The sequence below is a fragment of the Strix uralensis genome, chromosome 2 (assembly GCF_047716275.1).
Source record: "Strix uralensis isolate ZFMK-TIS-50842 chromosome 2, bStrUra1, whole genome shotgun sequence".
In the NCBI taxonomy this organism is placed as follows: Eukaryota; Metazoa; Chordata; class Aves; order Strigiformes; family Strigidae; genus Strix; species Strix uralensis.
Genome location: NC_133973.1, coordinates 108,262,877 through 108,284,431, shown reverse-complemented (window position 1 = coordinate 108,284,431; position 21,555 = coordinate 108,262,877). Strand labels below are relative to the sequence as shown.

Here is a 21,555-nt window from a genome sequence, read left to right as displayed (position 1 = left end):
TACCAAGGTAAATTCTCCCTTGTTTGCAACCATAGCCCTGTCTACTTTTGCTAATTTTGAGTACCTCCATCTAAAAAACTAAATTATTTCACTTCTTAAAGCTGCCTAAGAAACAACATCAAGAGTGCTTCTGAACAGAATGGCGGAGATAAGCGAGCTATTAAAAAAGAAGTCAAAAAAGCTGACATAAATGGTTGGCTATGAGCCGAGTTACCACAAAATGAGACCTGAGATCTGGCATGTAGCAAACTCTTATTGCTCACTACCTCCTGGGCAGAAGCCTGCATGTGTACACAGTTACATGTGTACACAGTTATGTGCGCACACACGTGGATGTGTGTATACACATGTATCCATATGTCTGCATACACTACACCCCAACCTGAACACTCAGGAGACCCAATAAATATGTAAGAGCCCCCTGAAGTTGCTCAATCCAAACTAGGTACTAATAAACCATGATGTGAATACATTTAAGGTTCCCGTTCAGAAGTCTCAGTGCTTCAGACAAACAGAAATCCAGACTTTTTTCCCCTTTGATTTTATCCCACTATTGGTTAATATTTATTCTGGTATCTCAAAAGGACGTTCTTACTTTGCTACTGCTTTGCTGTGGCTATCAAGCAGTTGTTTGTGGGATGGAGAGTTTAGCACAGGCTGGGGTTGCCTGGGGAGAGTGTGTGGTGTGAGCAGCAGGGCTCGCTCCTGCAGCCAGGGAAGACCACACCTATGGGGACTGGTTCTGCAGTCCTGATGCCTTGGTGCTGCTGTTTAACCACCAATATGGCTTTTGCACAAGGAAATGATGAAAACAGCAGCTACGAGTCTGCACGGCAGCCTCGGCTCCTGGAAAAACCCTATGTGGTTAAACTGACTGAGCACCTGTGTGTCTCTGCCACTTTTTTGAAAAGCAGACTTGCTCAAAGCTGGGGAAACAGAATGGCCACAACAAAACCCCTGCAACATCTCTCTAGAGGAAACACTCAGGCAAAAGGTAGGCTCTGTGGCATCACTGCAGGAAGAAAGGCAACCATATCCTGCGCTGTGTCAAGAGAAGTGTGGCCAGCAGGTCGAGGGAGGTTATTCTCTCCCTCTACTCTGCTCTTGGGAGACCCCACCTGCAGTGCTGTGTCCAGCTCTGGGGCCTGCAACATAAGACAGACATGGACCTAGTCGAGCAGGTCCAGGAGACCACAAAGATGATCAGGGGGCTGGAGAACCTCCCTTATGAGGACAGGCTGAGAGAGTTGGGGTTGTTCAGCCTGGAGAAGAGAAGGCTCCAGGGAGACCTTATAGCAGCATTCCAGTACTTAAAGGGGGCTACAGGAAAGATGGGGAGGGACTCTTTTTCAGGGAATGTAGTGATAGGATGAGGGGTAACTGCTTTAAACTGAAAGAGGGTAGATTCAGATTAGATAGAGGGAAGAAATTCTTCCCTGTGAGGGTGGTGAGGCACTGGCACAGGTTGCCCAGAGAAGCTGTGGCTGCCCCCTCCCTGGCAGTGTTCAAGGCCAGGTTGGACGGGGCTTTGAGCAACCTGGTCTAGTGGAAGGTGTCCCTGCCCATGGCAGGGGGGTTGGAACTAGATGATCTTCAATGTCCCTTCTAACCCAAACCATTCTATGATTCTATGAAATGCCAAAGAAACTTAAGTGTTATAGACAACGTTGGCAGACTAGCAAAAGGGCAACTGCAGCCCAGGAACAGACTAAAAGTAGATCATAGAACTGATGTCTTTCAAGAGAATTAGCTTTCAGGCTGCTGTCAGGTATCTACATGTGTACACCATGTACTCAGAGAAATAAAGAAAAATGAAGGAGTGTAAAACCACATCATATTAATAATTTATAGCAAACTACACAGAAACTCCCTGAGCTAAATCTAGCCAGAGGACAGAAGAAGTAAAATCTAACTCATTTAATCTGAAATAGGCTGAAAAAATAAAAGAAATGTTACAAACACAAGATAACATAAATTTTAAAGCATACAGTTGTGAAATGTTCTGTATAAGCATTGCCAAAAGCACTATGCAAGAGTAGAGAAGACTGGACTTCAGGAGCCTATAGAATATATTTAAGGCAAACCAAATGTTTAGTGCAAATGAGCATGAAGAGACATTCTAACCACAAAAACTGGTATTTATCCAGTTTCCAAACCGGAATTAAAAGAGAAGTCACTCTACATTTTCTGCAGGGTCACTGTAGGCAATCTGCACAGCCTTCCAGCACCAAGATTACCCTAACACATCACATCTACTGCTTGGCACCAACATGGAGAGGCTACATCTGTGGAACATCTACAGATCCCAGCTTCCAGGAAAACAACTGTGAGTGATTTGAGGCAGCTATGTATTTTGCTGTTACTAGGTTTCTGTTCATAAGTTAGTTATAAATATGTTCTCTTGAATTGCTCTACTTCATCTTCCTTTCCTTAATCTGCTCCACCTCCCATTAGCTTTCTGCTGGCATCTGAGGATTACAGTGGGGAGTGTTATTTAAACAGCAGTAACAAATCAGTTTCAAGTCAGCTGGACATACCAGGGACACCTTAACTCTACAAACCACAGAACATTAGAAATCTGCTATACCTCCCTAGCTACTTACAGGGGAAGTGGTTTTCATTAACCACTGCCTGAAGAACACTAAACCACCGCATGAAATGCTTTATATAAAGCCTACTTGAAGCAAGGCCCTTTGCTATGAATGCTAACTTTCTGCTGTCATTACCTAAAGAGAAATGGCTTCAATTGCTACAACACATGGTGGGAGAATATGTCTGCCTTTCCCACCAATTTGGCTGTCCCCAGGTTTGACTGTGGTGGCACACAGATGCTGGTGACTTTGGGTGGGATGAAAAGCATGTTTTGCGTTCTCATTTTTCTTTGCATTTTTCCTTGCATTTTTCCCTTGATAAATTTGATGTGGCCATTCTGTTTCATGATCTGAACAGTCCCACAGTTTCAGTGGAAGACTGAAAAGCCTTTTGAGTCTCTCCATTGTAATACAGTGAATCAAACACAACGGCAGTTTCTAAGGTTTACCCAAGTATTGATTAGCTCTGTAAGCTTTAATGCAAACCACAGCTATGTACTATTAATACAGCACTACATCCAAAGAGATAAACAAATACAGTATAAAATAAACAGTTCCAATTAACCTGAATACAATTTTTTCTTCTTTTTTTTTTCCCCTGAAGACTTCTTGCTTCTCATTTTCTTCTTTGAAAGCATATGATAATTTGTGATGCACTTTTTTGTTTTGCATTTTCTAATCTTTCTCCGGGTATTTTACTCTCTGGTCCCCTTTACACTATCATGTGTTCTTCCACTGCACTCATTTCCCTCTCTCTCTCTCAAGGCCACGTGTATTAGTTGCGTCAATAGACAGGTATTTTAGCACAGGGCACCTTGCTCAAGAAATTCATGCCCTATTGCACATACATTGTGTCATCTGCACTACAAAAACACCGACTACATCTCTTTAACATTGTACCAGCAGAAACTGTTTTTCTATCCTTCCATATGTAGATGTTTGCTCCTCTCAGAGCTGCTAACGCTCAGTTCTCATTAGGCAGCTTTTTGGCTCTTCTTAATGAGCTAGAAAGGCTGGGGTCACCCACACAGCTCAGTCGGTGCTTGTTAATAGAACGGAGAAAGATTTCTGAGTCCTGCGTGAGCCCTTTTGCGCAGGAGGGGCTGGGATATATTAGAGCACTCAGGACGGCAAAACCAAATCCCTCCCTGCAGGGATTAAAAACATTTTTTCTGGCAAGACCGCTCTTTGCTCTTCAGAGGTTTTTTTGGAGCTACCTTACTGCCTTTTTTACCATACTGAAAATGTTAGTGATCAGTCTTGGCTGTTTCAATAAGCTTATTATTACAATAATGACTTGGTACCATGAAAACCTTCACAAAGCAGAAAGGAGAATTCTTGAGTATCTGAAAAGACTGTCCAGTCTAGTGCCCACTGTTGTACAAAGACTCTCAACTATACCTTCATGGAGCATACTTCCTTCACACTGAAACATGCAGCCACCACAAACTTGAGCCTAAGACCTCTGTAAATCCTCATCCTGGAAATATTAGTAGCATCTTGTTTCAAATGACTCTTGTTAAGGCAAACAAAACCCATAGTCAGGTGTGTGCCATTTCTGAGTCCTTGGCCATGGGGCCAGCTGGCAAGGCCCAAGGTCTAAGGAAGACCCATGTCTTTTCAAAGCTGCAGGTGGATGACAACTGATGTATCCCAAAATAGCACTAGAGACCTCAGCTTAGGCAACTGAAGCAATTTCTCAGAGTCAATAATCTTTATATATTAGTTATGTGTTACTCACTCACAACCTAGTTCCCAGTCTGCACTCTGATAGACGATGTCATTTTGACAGCACACTGTGAATCTCCTTAAAGACTTGACTTCATCCTGTTCACACAAGTGGTTGACAGCACTCTCATGTCTTCCAGAGAACAATAAAGCCGCTTCAGAAATGGAAGAGAATGAAGACTCTTAAATCTACTGTCAGACCCTACATCTATGTCTGTTGCAAAGAAAGCTCTATAAAATGATTACAGCGTTTTCACTTTATAAAGCATAACTAGGAGAAAACAGAAACTATCATGTAGTTTTCTTGAAGGAAAAAATAGTAAACTTCCCACAGTGGCAGAGGGGAAAGGTAGACATCAGCAGGCAGAGCCTGACTCAGTTTCAGGTATTCAAAGTGCTGTTTATGGCCAAACTTGTAGAAACCTGCAAGATCAGGTGATGTGGAAGATGAATTTGCCTTAATAAGTACCATCCCCAAGGAAGAATTCTGAAGGGGTTATTCTGGAGCCCTGTCGTCCTTGTAGCCCTACTTGAAGTGTGTAACAGCTTCATCTAGACGCAAGCGTGGTCAGCAAAAAAGATCAATTTAATTAAGTTTCAGCTACCTAAAAACTAAATCCCTCATTTAAATCTCCCCCAAAATGGGGAGAGAGATTTATGCCATTCTAAAACAGTTTCTAAGGTAAGCAACGTGGGTGTCTCCAAAGACAATTCACCTCTCCTTACTGGATGCAGAACTTAATGGTTAACTTTATCTAGGAAGCTAACTTTCAGGTGGATGAAATTAGGTAAGGAGTCTCATCTTGGCTGTGGAAGTCTCATGTCTATTGCAAGTCACAGACCTTTCCTGTTTGTTCTTGTTGTGGTAACTTGAGAGACTTGCACCCGTTAAAGCAGGTTTTTCTCCACTTCAGAGCAAGGAATTTATGACCATGATAAAGTGTTTTGACTTCCAAAAGGGACCTCAGGCAGTCCCTAAGACATAAAGTAACAGAAATATCATTTCTTCTCAGAAAAGGTTTGCAAAGTGTAAAAAAAATGCTAGATTTTTTTTTCTTTACTTACCACTGCTCTCAAGCAAGATGCTAGACAACCTTTTGCTCAAGAGAATGGTCTACTGTGTTGCACAAATGTTTGTGCAGTCTTCATGTTGAGAAGTTACAAAAGGTTGAAAGCAATCTCTTCATCTCTGTAGAAGCAAAAATTGTCACCCTGTTTCATAAGGAAAGGTGGCTATACAAGCTCACCTCATGGTGGCTTTGCTGGAACATCTTTCTATGGCAATAACATTGCTGCCCATCCTTCTCAAAATGCACCGTACACATTTCTGAGGCTCATAACCAAAATTCATACAGTTTACAAAAATTTCATGTAAAAGAAAAAAGACAGTTCTACTTTCTTATCCCCGTTTACGTCAGAAAGTAAAAGCAGTACTTCCTTGAACTGCAAAAAGATTAGTTTGAGATTATGTGGCGCTGTCATGAGCATCATATCAGCTTACAGCCCTTGCCTGGAGCGCTTTCCTTCAACACAGCCAAAGTGAAGATGCAGAATGATTTTCAGCATTTTTTGGTCCTGCACCCAGTGTACACAAGGGTGCTAGGTGTCACCAGAAGTGCTAATATGGAACAGCTGACAAATTCCCAAATATTTCAAGCTGCTCGAGTAAATTACCTGTACTTTCCCTTTGAGGGTCACACAATTAAAAGTAAGGGCACTAAGGTCACCTTGTTGCAGTAAATTCTTATTTTTTGGTCAGTGTGCCCTGTTTGAATACTCCTGTGCTAAACTAATCATCATAGCTGTGCCCAGGAAGGAAAAATTATTCTTTCCTCCAGAGGGTGGTTGTAACCCACTTTCAAGTACCTCGGGATTTTCTCTAACACCCCAATATTGCTGGGACTTGAATATGGGGCTACCCTTGCTGCTCTTCTATTCCCACATCCACTGCTTCTTGTAGCACATTACAGTTGTCATTTCTCTTACAAGCCTTAGGTTTGCTACAGAGGGAAACATTTCATCGCTGGTGGAAGCTTGTGGAGCACAATCTGTTTTCTGCACAATCCTCTACCACACCACTGCCTGCAGCTACAGGGGACTAAATCAAGCAACAGATGAGCCCTTCCCCCCTCCTATGTACTTGTATCCAGAAGACTGGGAAAAGAAAAGCCCAGCTTAGCAACAAATAGACATAGCAATATATACCTGTAAGTACCTAAAGTCACATGTTGGTTTATCACCTGCATATCTCATTTACCTTCTTTAGCTTCAGAATGGAAAATATTTGACTCAATTCAGACTCAAGCACCCCCTGACTCTTCAAGGCAAAATGCCCCGAAGACAAAAGACACATCTCTTCCATCATGCCAGAGTATTTAAATGCCTTATTTACAGTCGCCTTTACATTCCTCAAAGGCCTGGTGAAAACAAAAGTGCTACGTAGTAGGAGTGGCAAATTACAGCTATTTCAAAGAGTGGGAAGGAGGGAATTTCAGAGGTGCAGGGGATTCTCAGGCAGCTGTCCCATCTCCTAGATACAAAAGCAGAAATCTCCTACAGGCACAAAAAAAAAATCTCTGCTACTAGCCATTAATAGCTTTCTAGGTCAAAACCTTCACATCTTTGATACAGCTCACAGGCAACAACTAAAAGAGTCACACATCCTTTCCCAAATACCATCCTAGCTTTAGTGGAGACAGCTGCCCTTATGTCAACCTGCAAACACTCATTCAGTTATAAAGTCCGTAAGGCAGAGACAACAGCAGTAAAAATCTGAAATTATGGTAAAATGCTCTTAAACTGGAAGAGGAGTCTATTGATGAGGCATAGGTGAAAAATACCTCTCTGACCCATGACTGTTCCACAAAGTGATATAGCTCTTTACTTATCATTGCACAAGACAAACCCAATGAATTAAAGTCAACTGCTACCCTCTGTCCCAGATCTAAAAGATAGACTCTTGTTTTAATACCCTGCTTCCTTTTCACACACACGTATCTCCGATATAATGAACCAAATCTTTCAGCAACAGCACTGACAGTTAGGAGCAACTCCTCTGAAGGAAGTGAGAGGAAAACAAAATCTGAACCCTAAAGTTTGGAAAAGCAGCTAGATATGGAACAGAAATCCACCTTCTGCCTCTCAGTAGATGATTTTTCCCCTCTTAATTGCTGCTTTCAGAAAACTTTGGTGTGGTATGATTAACAAGGCACTCAAATTTAATAAAACAACAGCTGTTTTTCTGTGTTACTTTTAAAGATATATGCAAATTAAGACTGTTTGTTGAGTGCCTAATAAATATTGTAAACTCCACTCAATCTCTTTGTGGCAGTTGGAATGAAATTCGTAATAATCTGCCATTTTCTACACTACAGCTTCAGTTCCACTAGCAGTAAAAAGTCTCTCTCCCAAACACTAGCAAAAATATCCTCACCACAACATCACACATATACTTCTCAAAAGGGAAGCATTTCAACTAGAAATCTTTGGATGTACTTACTGAGATTGTACCATTGTCTAGACCTATGGACAGCCTTCTGGTTTCCGGGTTAAAAGACATGCATGAACATGGAGCTGAAAAAAATGAACATGTTGATGAAGTTAACAAAACTGTGATTCTCATTTTCTTGAAGTTCTGGAAAGCCTAAAACTAGCTAACATGCTTTATGATGCTGTTCAGCATTTTGCCCCTTCCAATAGACAAGCATTAAAAAAAAAAAGTGTTCTTGCAATTCATTCAACCTTATCCTATTAGGACATGGAACAATGGCTATGTCTTGCTCCAGCTCCTTCATTTTTTCTTATTAGTTATCTGAAAACAGGCATGTCATACAAGAGCAGTGATGGTGTTTTAATACAAGAGGCACCTGACATTTCAGTTTAAATCTGAGAGATTACTTATCCGAATAATTTAGTTTTTTACATTTTCCTGAACTTTAGTGACAATAAAAGAAAATACTGTATTATGTCAGAGGCTTGTATCCTATACCTGCAGTAAGAAAGTTAACCTGTAGGAATCAACATATAGGCCAATAATAAGGACTGTGAGTCTTAATTGTCCCCTACTCCAGTTTCACCACAGACAACACTATGACAGTACCACATACTATGGCCAAAATAAAAGATTGTATCGAAAACTAGCCATTGTTTTATTATATCAATATTACTTTAATAAACATCAGGATGTACTCTTAAATTGCAGACAAGTCAGTCATATTATGGTCTCTCAAGGATCTGGCAGGGTTCACATCAAGGGTAAAACCAGAATTTTCTTGCAAGAATTCAAGAGCTACGCTTGGTTTAACTGAGAAATAGTGAAGTTGCATTCAGAAGGCAGGGATTGTTTTTACTGTTCAACACAGCAGCATGCAGCTGGGAGTCCTGCTGTCCCAACAGAAACCTTCAGGAATTATTTTTCAGCAGCAATTGCCAACTGCATCTAAGGGCAGGCATTCTTGCTCCTTTGACAGTGATAAGAGTGTTTTTTAAACCATATCCTTGTGATAAATATAGAATACAGCCAGATGTGCTTTTAGTTCTGCTTTTTTCCCTCCTCTTGGTTTCTACTCTCCATTGTGACTACTCACAGTGTTTTAGTTACTAACAAGCTCGGAGTCCTCTCTTTTGCAGTACTGTATATCTGCCATATTCTCAATTTGTGTAATGTCTCACTTAGGATTAAACAGCCCATAGCTCAGCAAATCTTCCTCGATAGTTTAGTTGGCAGAAAAGCTATATGACGAAGAGGTGAGTCTATGCTGACTGTTAAACAAAACTCGTTCTACCTTCAGTATTGACTCCCCCTTGAAACACTTCCTAAAGGACAACCAACCACAAACCGAAAGCCTACCAGATCCACATCCAGGAAGGCACCTCGATTTATTTCTTTCCTGGAAGGATCGACTGAGTTAATGCAAATAAAATACTTCAGTTCAGGGAAACAGCCAGAAAGGAAACACAAATTAGGGCTACTAACAGTGACAAAATTGCTCCTTCCCATACCTCCTCCTCAGAAAAGGCAATCTCAAATCATCCCTTCGGATGGTGGTGCCTTACTATTATATTGAGGCTTCTAGGGTCGTAGCAGAATGAGGCAGTTGTAGGAAAAAAAAAAAAGCAATTCTAAGCAGAATAAACATCAAATGCTTTTAAAGGCACTTATGTCAGAACGGGCATATTCTACATATCAGCTTTCAAACACTGTGCATACATTGAAAGAGCTACTAGTAACTCTGAAGGCAATAAACAGCTCGCAGACAAGAAGTCTCAGGTAAATTAGCTATTTGAAGTATGCTTTTCCCAAGTAGCCTGAAACACTTCAGACACAAAAGGTGCAAGCAACTGCTTGACACGGGCTGATTGCAAAAAAAGTAACTTCTAAATTCCAGACCTGTGTGTGTACACAGTCATAGCAGTATGAAGATACTTAAATCATTTTCCTAAGGGAATTCTTCAGTAACACATGCTCTTGGAAAAATCATTATGCCAGCACTAAAATTACATTCGCACTAGCTACGCTAATGTAGTTAAAGTGATGCCATTTGTAACAAGACTGCACCGGCTTACACTTTAGTGAAAATAAGATGATATTCAGATATTCAAGAACTTAGGCTCATTAAGAAGAGGGGAAGAGAAAAAAAAACCAACCACCACCCCTCCCCCTCCCAACCCCTAAGCTTCTGAAATGTTTAAGATCCTTTTAAAATAACATCCAGGAAAAATAACAGCACTCTGAAGGCCCCTTACTTCAGTATTAACTATGATTTGGATTTCAGATTGGAAAAATATTGATCTGAACTACTACAGGTGACAGGTAAGATATTCCTGATGCAGAAATCTGGCTGCAGTCTTTATCTTAAATATAGGGCAAATACACACAGATGTTAGCCTTTGGAAAATGAATTCTGGAGGAAAAGCCCAATTACATACTTCATGCTCTCAACAGCATGTCACCTCTATTAGAGGCTGACAGAAGTAGAAGAGAAACACAAACTTTGTACCTGCAGTTTCAGGGACCCCTTTTTGAGGTGCCTAAAAGTGGCATAGTTTAAGACTGAAGGATCATGTTTTGCTTTGCAGTCTTTCTACCCTCTTGTTCAAAGCAAAGTGTTAGCTATGAAAACCATCATAAGACACACAGTGTATTATCTGCCTTAAAGACTGGATACTGCACTGTTCCTCACTACAATAAATCCTTTACTCCATTCCTCCATCTGTGGGAGGTTTTTTGTTTGGTTGGGTTTGGGTATTTGTATGGTGCTTTTTTTTTTGGCAAAGCTTACTTCCCTTTTCCTTTCATAAATTTGTGTTGATTAAGTTGGGGTTTTTTTCTCCTATACAGACACTGCCCAAAAGTCACACATCTAACCGTGGTTACATGTCTATAATCTGTGTTACATATGTGTAACCAAGGGTATACATCTGTATCGGGTCTGGCTGAGCCAGAATTGGTTTTCCCCTGTAGCAGCCCTCATGGTGCTGTGTTTTATGCTGGGAGCTGGCAGGGTGTTGATAGCACACTGGTGTTGTGGCTACTGCTGAGTAGTGCTTACACAGCACCAAGGCTCTTTCTGACATTTCCCCCCCCACAGTGGGACGGGGTGGGCAAGATCTTGGGAGGGGACACAACCAGGACAGCTGACCCAAACTGACCAAAGGGATATTCCATACCATATGACGTCTGCTCAGTATAAAGCTGGGAGAAAGGAGGAAGGGGGCGGGGTCACCCTTGGTCCTCCGAGGCAACCGCTACGCGTATTGGAGCCCTGCTTCCTGAGAAGGCCCAACATCGCCTGTTCATGGGAAGTAGAGAATAAATCTGTTTTCTTTTTTTGCTTCCGCGCGCGGACCTTTGCTTCGCTTTGCTTATATTAAAACTGCTGTTGTTTTACCCACAAGGGTTGTTTTGTTTTCCTATCTTATTTTCTTTCCCTTCTTTGCCCTATTGAGGAAAAAAAGGGGAAAGGGGGGGAAGTGATAGAGCGACTTGGTGGGTACCTGGCATTTAGCCAAGGTCAAACCACCACAACATCTAAACCATTAAGAGGGTAAACACGCTCATCAGAGGTCTGTTGATACAGTTGTTGAGACAATGCTGGAGTGAAGGAGATGCGTTAGCTAGGTTTCCAGCTTACTTAGTTTGCCTTACTGACAATATAACAGTGTGTTTAACACCCGTGGTTCTTTCTATCTCAAGGATTTTCTCATGGAGGAGATGATTTAGGGAGGCTCTGCAGAGAGACCTAGACAGGCTGGAGCGATGGGCTAAGGCCAACTGTATGAATTTCAATAAGGCCAAATGCCGGGTGCTGCACTTGGGCCACAACAACCCCCAGCAGCGCTACAGGCTTGGGGAGGAGTGGCTGGAGAGCTGTCAGTCAGAGAGGGACCTGGGGGTGTTGATTGACAGCCGGCTGAACATGAGCCAGCAGTGTGCCCAGGTGGCCAAGAAGACCAATGGCATCCTGGCTTGTATCAGAAATAGCGTGGCCAGCAGGGACAGGGAAGGGATCTTACCCCTGGACTCAGCACTGGGGAGGCCGCACCTCGATGACTGTGTTCAGTTTTGGGCCCCTCACTACAAAAAGGACATTGAATTACTTGAGCGTGTCCAGAGAAGGGCAACAAAGCTGGTGAAGGGTCTGGAGCACATGTCGTACGAGGAGCGGCTGAGGGAACTGGGGTTGTTTAGTTTGGAGAAGAGGAGGCTGAGGGGAGACCTCATCGCCCTCTACAACTACCTGAAAGGAGGTTGCAGAGAGCTGGGGATGAGTCTCTTTAACCAAGTAATAAGCAATAGGACAAGAGGGAATGGCCTCAAGTTGCACCAGGGAAGGTTTAGACTGGATATTAGGAAGCATTTCTTTACAGAACGGGTTGTTAGGCGTTGGAATGGGCTGCCCAGGGAAGTGGTGGGGTCCCCATCCCTGGAGGTGTTTAAGAGTTGGGTTGACATAGCGCTGAGGGATATGGTGTAGTTGGGAACTGTCAATGTTAGGTTAATGGTTGGACTAGATAATCTTCAAGGTCCTTTCCAACCTAGACGATTCTGTGATCAAAAATGTGGTCATGATGTTGTCTGGAATTTTTCAACCACAGAAACACCAATAGGCAGGGCATAAAACTTTCTAATTGGGGAAATCCCACTGCTAAAGAGCAGCAAGTATCCCTACTCAGAAGAGATGATCTACAATCTTGATCTTTTTTCCAGATATTTAATGGGTTTCATGTTCAGAATGCACTGGTGGTCCCACTTGGGTATAGAGCTTGACCAAAGCATATGGCCAGCTCAGCCCAACTCCTCATCCTCTTTATGTCCCAGAGTAACCAGGGCACAAGATCAGTTATTAAGGCTACCTGATATCAAATCATTAAATGGTGTAGGTTATGCACCATCAAAGTCACAAGTCATGCTAACAAGGTATCTATAGGTGGGACCTCCACTCATAGCTTGCTAAGCAGCACAAAGGCACCATCATGCCTACTACATTTTTACACAGAGAACCTCTGGGCAGTCGTTGTTCCCTAAACAACAAAACCCAGTATGAACCTAAAGCAGAGGACCATCAAAAAGGTGATCCACACAGAAAGAGACACAACGATCATTTCCAGTCAAGAGCAGACTTGTGCAGAGGCTGACTCAGAGCCCTTCCTATGATTTCCAAGCTTAAAGCCATGGCTGGTAACAATGTAACTGGCATTGTTCCAGTCATCAATTATACCAGATCACTCTTGAAATTGGTGAATATCACAGCACAGTTTTAATATCCTATGGCTCAAAAGTTTACCAGCCTTCCAAGCGAAGGAGCTGTGTCAGGTGTTCAAATTTATGAACGGACTTTAAAATAGTCCCCTTTTAGTAGATCCGGATCTACTCCATCATTTCCAGTGAAGCTGTTATTACTGGCAATAATGCAGCCTTGCTGAGACCAGAGGAGGACCTAAGACTTTAAAATGCAAATGTATGCAAAAACACCACACAGAAAAATAGAAGTATTAATGCCAAACTGCTATAATAGCCATTTCTTAACAGTTTGACTGGGGAAAGCAAACAACTCTTAGGACAGGTCAAGGGAACTCAGGCCACTGTTAGCGATTGTGACAGAGCTTCACAGACTGCTACATCATTAGCTGGTTTCCAATACCTTTTTGTGCAAACTCTTGAGCAGAAAATACCTTTGAGGCTTGACATATTCTTATGAGCTAGTCCATCACCAAAGGAAGAAGACAGATCCTCTTCTCTACCAAATGAACACTTTCTTAGAGGAGGCAGTCAAACACTATGGCCACTCTAAAGTCCCAAGTTGATGTTGTGGTACTAAAACTTATATCTAGTAAATATTTTACGTATCATGGAGATAGATATCTCTTTCAAATCTAGCTATCTTAGCTGAAAATAATTATTTCTCCAGACAGTAAGAATACCTCGATGGGACTTGATAAATGCTCCCCAATCTGTGGGTTTAAGGTCAGCTTCATAAGCTTTCCAAAGACAGCCTAACCTAGCACATCTGAAGCTGACTGAAGAACATCAGCATACCTTTGCTGCTGGTGACCTGCAGGCTTATACTCCTGCACTCAACACAGGGGTTATGACAAATAGCTAGGGCTGTGATTTCTTCAACTGTCTCTTGGAAAAATGGACATCAATCTGCAGTTTCTTTTAAAGTGTGAACAGTCTTTAGGAGAGGAGACATACAGCAGACCATACTGGAGGGATCCATTACAGAGATTTGGTTTTGCACATTTAATTGCAGGGGTAAAATGATTCTGCTTCTCCACTGGAAGAGTTGCCTTCCCTGTCCAGTATCCTCTCCATCATATTAGCTGACAGGATATTAAGTTCTTACCAAATAAAACCATTTACCATTGCACTCTAATGGACTGAGCACATGCAGTAGGAAGGGCAGAGTGATTTATACTGGAGACTTACAAAGCTTTATGGACTCCATTAGTGGCAGAATGCAAGACTACTTTTTGAGCTCCACACTTTTTAATCTATGTTTGCATTAAATGTTCATCCCTTGCCAGCATATCTGTATCCTTTTGCTGCTGTAATCCCTGATGTCTCTCAGAAGCATTAGCATGCAACTTAGTAAAGCTTCACAGAAACCAAGAGGATTGTTCAAGAATAATATTTAATACGAAGTGGTAAGCTTGCAAATGGTCAAAAACATGAAGTTTCATCATAATGAGAAAACCCATTTTACAAATACCCAGTAGATAGCGAACATCTCCTTATACTTACATGGCATTGCATGGTATATGCTGGGCCAGTACTGCCCACTGTCTCTCTTCAGCCAGACACGAACTGTTCTACAAAAGAAAAACCACAGCACACACATGAGGAAGAGTGAAAAAGGAACCATGAATGAAAACAAAGTGGTGACATTGAACGCACAAACCCTTCTTCAAAATTAAATTATTTTGCTGAGAGGGAAATAAGCGTGTAATCTCCTACAATAGCCTTATACATTAGCCTCAGATTAACCTCTGTAAAATGATGACAGTAGCCCATTTCTTGGTTCCATGTCATACTCAACATCTTGGCTGCACACACCACAACAGTATTTGGAAACTGCTATGGCTTTTTGCCAGACTGGAACACAACTGTTCATTAGCCCAGGTAAGCACTCCTGTTTCAGCCCATCCAGCAGGAAGCCTTCTTCCTGCTCTCAGGGTAGGCCTTGGTCCATCTGCTGCCTGCTGTTTCATTGTTCTACTTCAGGAAAACCTCTAAGCAAAGGAATGAGGTTCTGAGATTTTCAGCTTCTATTTACTCAGATTATGTCCATTTGTGCCAACAATGAGCTCTTCAGTTTCAGAATCTTCCCCTTCCCTCAGTGAACTCAGAATGCTATCAGATGCCCACTGAGCATCAGGCTGAAGAAGACATACTCTTGTCCTTCTCTGAAGAGAATGATCAAGGCAACAGGCAGCCTTGCAGTGTGCCACCCGTTTGGAGTTGCTGTCCTCAAATAGAGGCACCTAGAACCATGCAGTGCCCCAGGCCTCCCCACAAACACGAGCGTTTCCTCTCTGCTAGATCTTCCCAGTGTATCTCAGGATTCCTTTTGCTTTCTCGTAATCATATCATACTGGCAGCTCCCTGTCTCTCAATCCGTGACCTTCACACGCTTGAGATGCTTGTTGCTTCTTGTTTCCTGAGCAGAGAATCTGGACTGATGTACCATCTGGGTCACTAAATTTTTATTATTTCAGTCTCCATTGTCATTTGCTTGTTTTGTCCAATCTCTGAAGCCTCTTTCTAATTGAGGCTCTCTCTTAACTTTAGTTCATCAGCTAATTTCATCGAAACATGCCTAGTAACAGTGTCACCAGTTAAAGCAGCAGGCAACCAGTAATCTCCTGCTTGTTCCTGCATAGCCCACTGTCATCCCGATTACAGTCAACTGTTACCTGCCCTACTGTTCCTCAAACCCTTACCATCTCCAATTTTAACTAGTAAACTCTTCATATAATACTGTATTCCATGCTTTACACCAAACATATTAACCTCTTCTAGAAAATTTAGTTACCCAAGACAGCATTGTGTTGGTGTAGCACACTAACCCATCACCCACTTCTGTTTATTTTCCACCAAAATTAGTATGCAATAGTAGGTATGAGAGATCTAAAAGACTAATGAGACTATTGTTAAACATAAATCTTATTTTCCTGTAACAAAACTATAACCTGCCCTTGATAGGAAGGAAAAAAAAAAAATCAACAAAAAAAACAAGAAAAAGAATTGCTCTTTCCAGTTCATGAAACGTGGAAACACAGCTTATGGAGAAGACCACGTGGTCATTCCTACTGTTACCTCATTTTCATGGAAAAGCAGATTTCAGCCCTTTTTAGCCAGTAAAAGTTTAGAGCAATACTAATATAATATAATAATTGATCTAAGATATTACATACACAAGTCTTAACAGAGATGCCATGTAATATAATAAAGCAATTCAAGAACTAGTTATCTATCCTGCAAACTTCAAGCTAAGGGCTGCACCACTATGTGTTCCTGGATTGCCTATATCCAAAACCTGGTTTCTGATCATTCTACCCTGCATGCAAACTCATTTTTTAGCAAATAATTCAGACACCTGTGTTGGGCACTACACAAGCTGTATCATCTTAGAAATGTCTCATGCATACACTTTGACACAGTATGCTGCTCTAAAATCTAACATTTCACTGGGTCAAGTCCCACAGTTAGAAAGCTCTCACAAATGTCTCAAAAAATACAAAATTCAGCATAATTACCTCCTAAATCTAACAGCCTTTTTGCAACAAACATGTCAGCAGCTCTTTACCAGATCTGAAGCAAAACCATCAATACTTTTTCAGGGACAATTCATCAGCTGATAGCAACGTTATCGCATTTTGAATAGTGAGAGCGCCAAATCCTTCAGTCATTTCTTGCTGTAGCTAACCGTAGCTGTTGTCAGAGCAGTGCTCTGCATCTGGACCTCAGCACACAGTTCTGGGAAGACGTCCACAGCCACGGGGCTGTACATCAGGTTTGCAACAGGGTCCAAAACCTTTGGATCCACCTTTGGTAAGAAGGTGGTCACTGTAATTCTGAAAGGAGATCAGCCGCTCTGTTTCCCAAACACAAGAGCTCTTACTAATGTGTTTATCCTTGACAAATTAAGTTATTGTGGGAATGAATGAGTGTGCAGAAAAAAATAATGGGATGAATCACAGGGAGATGAAATAACTCTATATGAAACAGCCCTGTGGAGGTGCACCAATATCCTGTGAGAGACTTGTCTTTCTTGACCATCCCAATCTATATAATCAGTGCTACTGGTTTCAAAACTCCCAGGCTTTGAAAAAGTTGCCTCCTCTCCACTTCGAGGCTCTGGCAAATAATAAATCCAGTCCAACATCTTACAGATAATTCAGCTCGTTAAAAGAAGACTACGTACATGAAAAGGTCTTTCAAAAGCTGGAGGAAATAAAAATCAATTTTGTTTGCAAAAATGGCAGTAATTTGGATGCTTTGGGTTGTTTTTGCTGTTGTTTTTTAAACTGTACCCACTGCAGACTTACTAATTAATTTGACAATTATGTCAACATTAAGACTGCTAGATGAATGATATTGAAACAAAAAATATTTTCTACTTAAGCTTAAAAAAAACCCCCACCAAACCAAAAATCTGGTGGAGGTTCCTAGTTAAGAGCGAAACTACTTTTACTAGTGTAGGCCACTTCTGTATGTATGTGTGTAGGCCACAGTATGCTCATTTCTTTATGTAGTCAAATATATTTCCATTCAATGACTAATTCATGCAAAATGAGAAACAAAGCATTCTAAGAATAAAAGTACTATGAAAAGATGTTATCTAACTCTAAGGTGTGTGAAAGGGAACATAACCAGCAAGTCAGTTCATGTAACTCATTACAGAAATACTTATTTCCCCAGTAAATTATTTTAAATAAAGGAAAAAAAAGATCTTGTAAACAATTTATTTTAAAACTAAGGATGATTACTATACATATGATTAAAACAAGCATTTAAAAGTTATGTTAAGCATTATAATGGAATTCTAATATCTATGTGTAAGCTGATGTAAAAGCAAAATAATTCTTATGTCAGGAAACAATGACTCATGATTTTCTTCTCTTAAAATCACTGTATTAGATTAGGTATTTTATTGAAAGAGGAAAAACTGACTTCAGTTCATTAAACTTTTCTGGGTAACTTTTTCCCAAAGTAGATTTGGGCTAAAGAACAAAATGTGACAACAACTGAACTTGGGAGAAGCCAAATGTTCTTGGAAGAGAGTGTGTCTTTTTTTTCAGCTGCAGTTCTGCACATTTTTGTATACTTCTTAACATAATACTACCCACTAGACGTGAAACCCAGAGCTTTTGAAGCTTCTAAAGAATGCAAAGAAAAAAACCCAAGCATGAATGAAAATAAGCTTTTTTTATGGCTATATAGCACGAAGAGTACTTGCTGTTTGCATGGTTATTGGACTTAAACACAGCACCCACCCAGATCAGGATCCATTCTTCAACTGCTCTAGAGTGATTCAGTCAGCATCACCATGGAAATGAGTTGCCCCTTCATTCTGTTGCCAGTGAATCGGCTTGGAAAGATTTTTAGAACCTGTCAAATCAATGGATACTCTTCTAGTCTTTTCATAACAGAGATGATTTATTTTTAAATGAGACAGGCTATACAGAAATATTTCTGCCATGCAAAAGACAGGCTACATCTTCATATATTAAGGGGATGTGAAAAACGTATAGTTTAAAAGAAAAATTGCTTCTCTCTGTTGTGCTCAAGAGCACGTGTCTCAAGTCCAGGTGGCTGTGGTTGTACTGGCAGGTCTCAGATGCACTGCTAGGCTGTGCACATGTGCAGGAGGCAGGCTTCATCTGAGCACCTACTACTCACAGCGGTGCCTATGTCAACAGCAGCACATCCACCTCAGCATGGCAGCTCTGCACTTCACCATCTACAGAAACTTAGTTCAGTCAGTGGTACATGCCATGACATCTTCTTTCTGATAAAGCCATTTTGCTCATACAAATCCTAGTTTGTGCATTTAGGTTGCAGCGTGCTCCATGAAAGTCTGCACAATGCTGCCAGGCTGGATGGAAGATTTTCTACTTGATACCTAGTCTGGCTTGAGCAGTCATCTCATTACTGGAAAACTCAGCGTTGCTTGGAGCTGTGGAGTTGAGTCTCTGTGACTGACTCATAGGCAGGGCGCTTGTCTTTGCTCCTTGGAGCCTTGGGTGAAATTAAGGCAAAAGACAAATACTGGTGTTGCATATAGTACAGACATATTAGACATGCCTAAGCCCTGTCCCAAGATGTTTGCATGTTACAATACTATGAACTCTGTTGCAGAGATCCAACACCACCATTACTCAAGAAACACGTTATCCCTATTCCACTCCACTTCTCCAGAATATCCATAAAACCACCAGTTCTAGTTGTACAGTGTGAGTGAAGAAATCAGATATATCAGTTTCCTATAACAGATCCCTCCTCTGCTGTTTGTGAATGTTTTCATTCCTCACTCCTGCCTTTTTAAACATTTCTCTTCACGGAGATGCACTTGTGTAACACACTATCGCCTTCACGCCCCAGCCATACGTCAGCTGTATAACAGAGCAGAGGTAAACCTCAACACATACAATTTACTACAGTATTTTGTAGGTATTCTTGGGCTTCAGAAAATTGTTTTTAATGGCATTTTAACATATTCCTTGTTGTTTATACCTTGGACCATATATTGTGGATTTTTTTAATCTCCTGTCTTGCTGAGGGACCAAGAAGGTAAGCATCAAACCCAGTACAAGGTGTGCAGTTAGTTTTAAATGGCAATTTAATATACTCCTCATTATTGTTTATATCTTGGATCATATATTGTGAGTTTTTTTGATCTCCTGTCTTGTTCAGAGACCAAGAGGGGTCAGCATCAAACCCAGTACAAGGTGTGAAATGAGTTTTATTCCTATTTGTAGTGAGGTACAGAAATTTTTATCTGTCACTTTCTAAAGTTGTATCAGGCTCATGCAGAGATCAACGCCTGCCCTGTGTGCATTATTGCTCCTTGGGAAGGGGAGGTAGGTCATCAGTGCAAGTGACATTACATGGTTAAAAATAAAGCCATCCCCTTCTGTCAGCTATTCTAACCACAGAACTGATTTAACAGAGTTACAGAACAGTTTCCAAATAGGAAAAGGAAGACACTAAACTATTCTGGAAAATTCTTTAAAATGCTCATCTAGCTATTTAATTGACTGAAGAAAGAAAAAGAGATTAAGATAATACTATATCCAGGGTTAGTGCAATCTGTGAGGTTTCAGGCATACCTAATGGAGTATTAACACATATTCTCACCATCAATATATTGAAGTCTTCTTTAGTGTTGAAACAAAAAATTTAAAAAGTCCACCTGTTCCTAAATATCCAATAATAGACAATTCAGAAGTATTCAAAAGCCATGTCTCCCTGGCAACAGCAAAAGCCTTATCTGCTGTCATTAAATAAACATGACAATAGCAGTATTTGAAGTCCAAGTACAGCATTGACAGTTTTACTGCCTTTAACAGAGAGACACTGTCATTAGAAGTGGGATAAGGAAAACTATTTAACAACTGCATTAAAGATACTACAATACTATAAACCCCCAACTTCTCCAGGGACTTTTGTGGGCAAGAGATGTTAAGAGATTCTGGCTCCCACCAATTAATGACATGAGCTGCTACTGGGATTTTCTGAAAGAATAAAAGATCTTTCACATTTAGTGGCAGCTCATGAGCCACTGCCAGCGTACTGGAACCAGCAATGAGGAATTTCATTGCTCTGATAAATTTTGAAAGAAAATACATGAAAGCAAAAGTCAAAACTAGAACCAGTTTCTGAGCCAGCCTGTGTTTCAGGGAAAACAAAAAGAAATTTAATAGCAGAGTGCCAAAGCCTCAGGCACCAAGATGACTTTATCTAACAGGTCCTCATGCTATGTTTTCCTGAAAAAAAAAAACTAAAACAAACCAAAGCAAAGCCAAATCAACTCAAAACACCTACACTTCTACACCACCACCACACCCAAACCCAGCTGTAAAGATCCAGGGAGGTGCATGACTGTCTCTCAGGCTCACCTATGTTAGTCCCCCCAGAGACCATCACACAACTCTGACAGAGGGTTCTGCATAAACCCCACAATTTTGGGGCACATTCCAGGTTCTACCTCACTTTCGCTGGTTTTGATGAACAAATGTGAGATTTAAACTGAACTATTCAAGGGTTTACTCACTGGACTCTTTCTAAGACTATGAGACAGTGTTGTTCAGCTAGCTATACATCACTGTGCATCTGTTCCAATTGCCTTCATATTACAGAAGGGCAGGTTTGGTTTCTAAAATGAAAGTGCAAGAGCTACTAGTTCAGAAAAGGGGGACAATGCATGGGGAAAAGATTAAAGAGTTTTGAAGAATGGGCTTTATTTCAGGGCTGTTTTAGAGAGGTTCTCTCTTAGCAGCAATCACATAAGGGCAATTTCTAGAAGATACAATATCTTCATTGTAACCTCAGTCTGTAACTCAAGCATCAGGCTTCCTATGAAGTAAAAGACTTTTGAGCAATAATTGCACTCTTTACTCTGTATGACTCAAGCCCTGCAACAAAGCCATAGGAGTGGTAAGGTCTGGCTTCAAGAGGAAGCTGGGCCAGCTCTCAACAGCCAACACCTTTGACATCCTGCTGTTGGAT

The 21,555-nt window shown here is 41.1% G+C and overlaps 1 protein-coding gene across 4 annotated transcripts in view; it reads right to left on the bottom strand.

The window, feature by feature from the left end:
• Positions 1-21,555, bottom strand: part of WDFY2 (WD repeat and FYVE domain containing 2) — a 75,043-nt gene that overhangs the window by 25,943 nt on the left and 27,545 nt on the right. For all 4 annotated transcript variants that reach the window (XR_012627673.1, XR_012627674.1, XM_074859743.1 and 1 more), the window contains exons 2-3: positions 14,566-14,633; positions 7,819-7,892 (exon numbers count right to left, since the gene is read on the bottom strand). Coding sequence is in view for 2 of the 4 variants with exons in the window: in XM_074859743.1 (XP_074715844.1) it covers positions 7,819-7,892; positions 14,566-14,633 (142 nt within the window). In the remaining 2 variants the exon portion in view is untranslated. The remainder of the gene's footprint in view (positions 1-7,818; positions 7,893-14,565; positions 14,634-21,555) is intronic.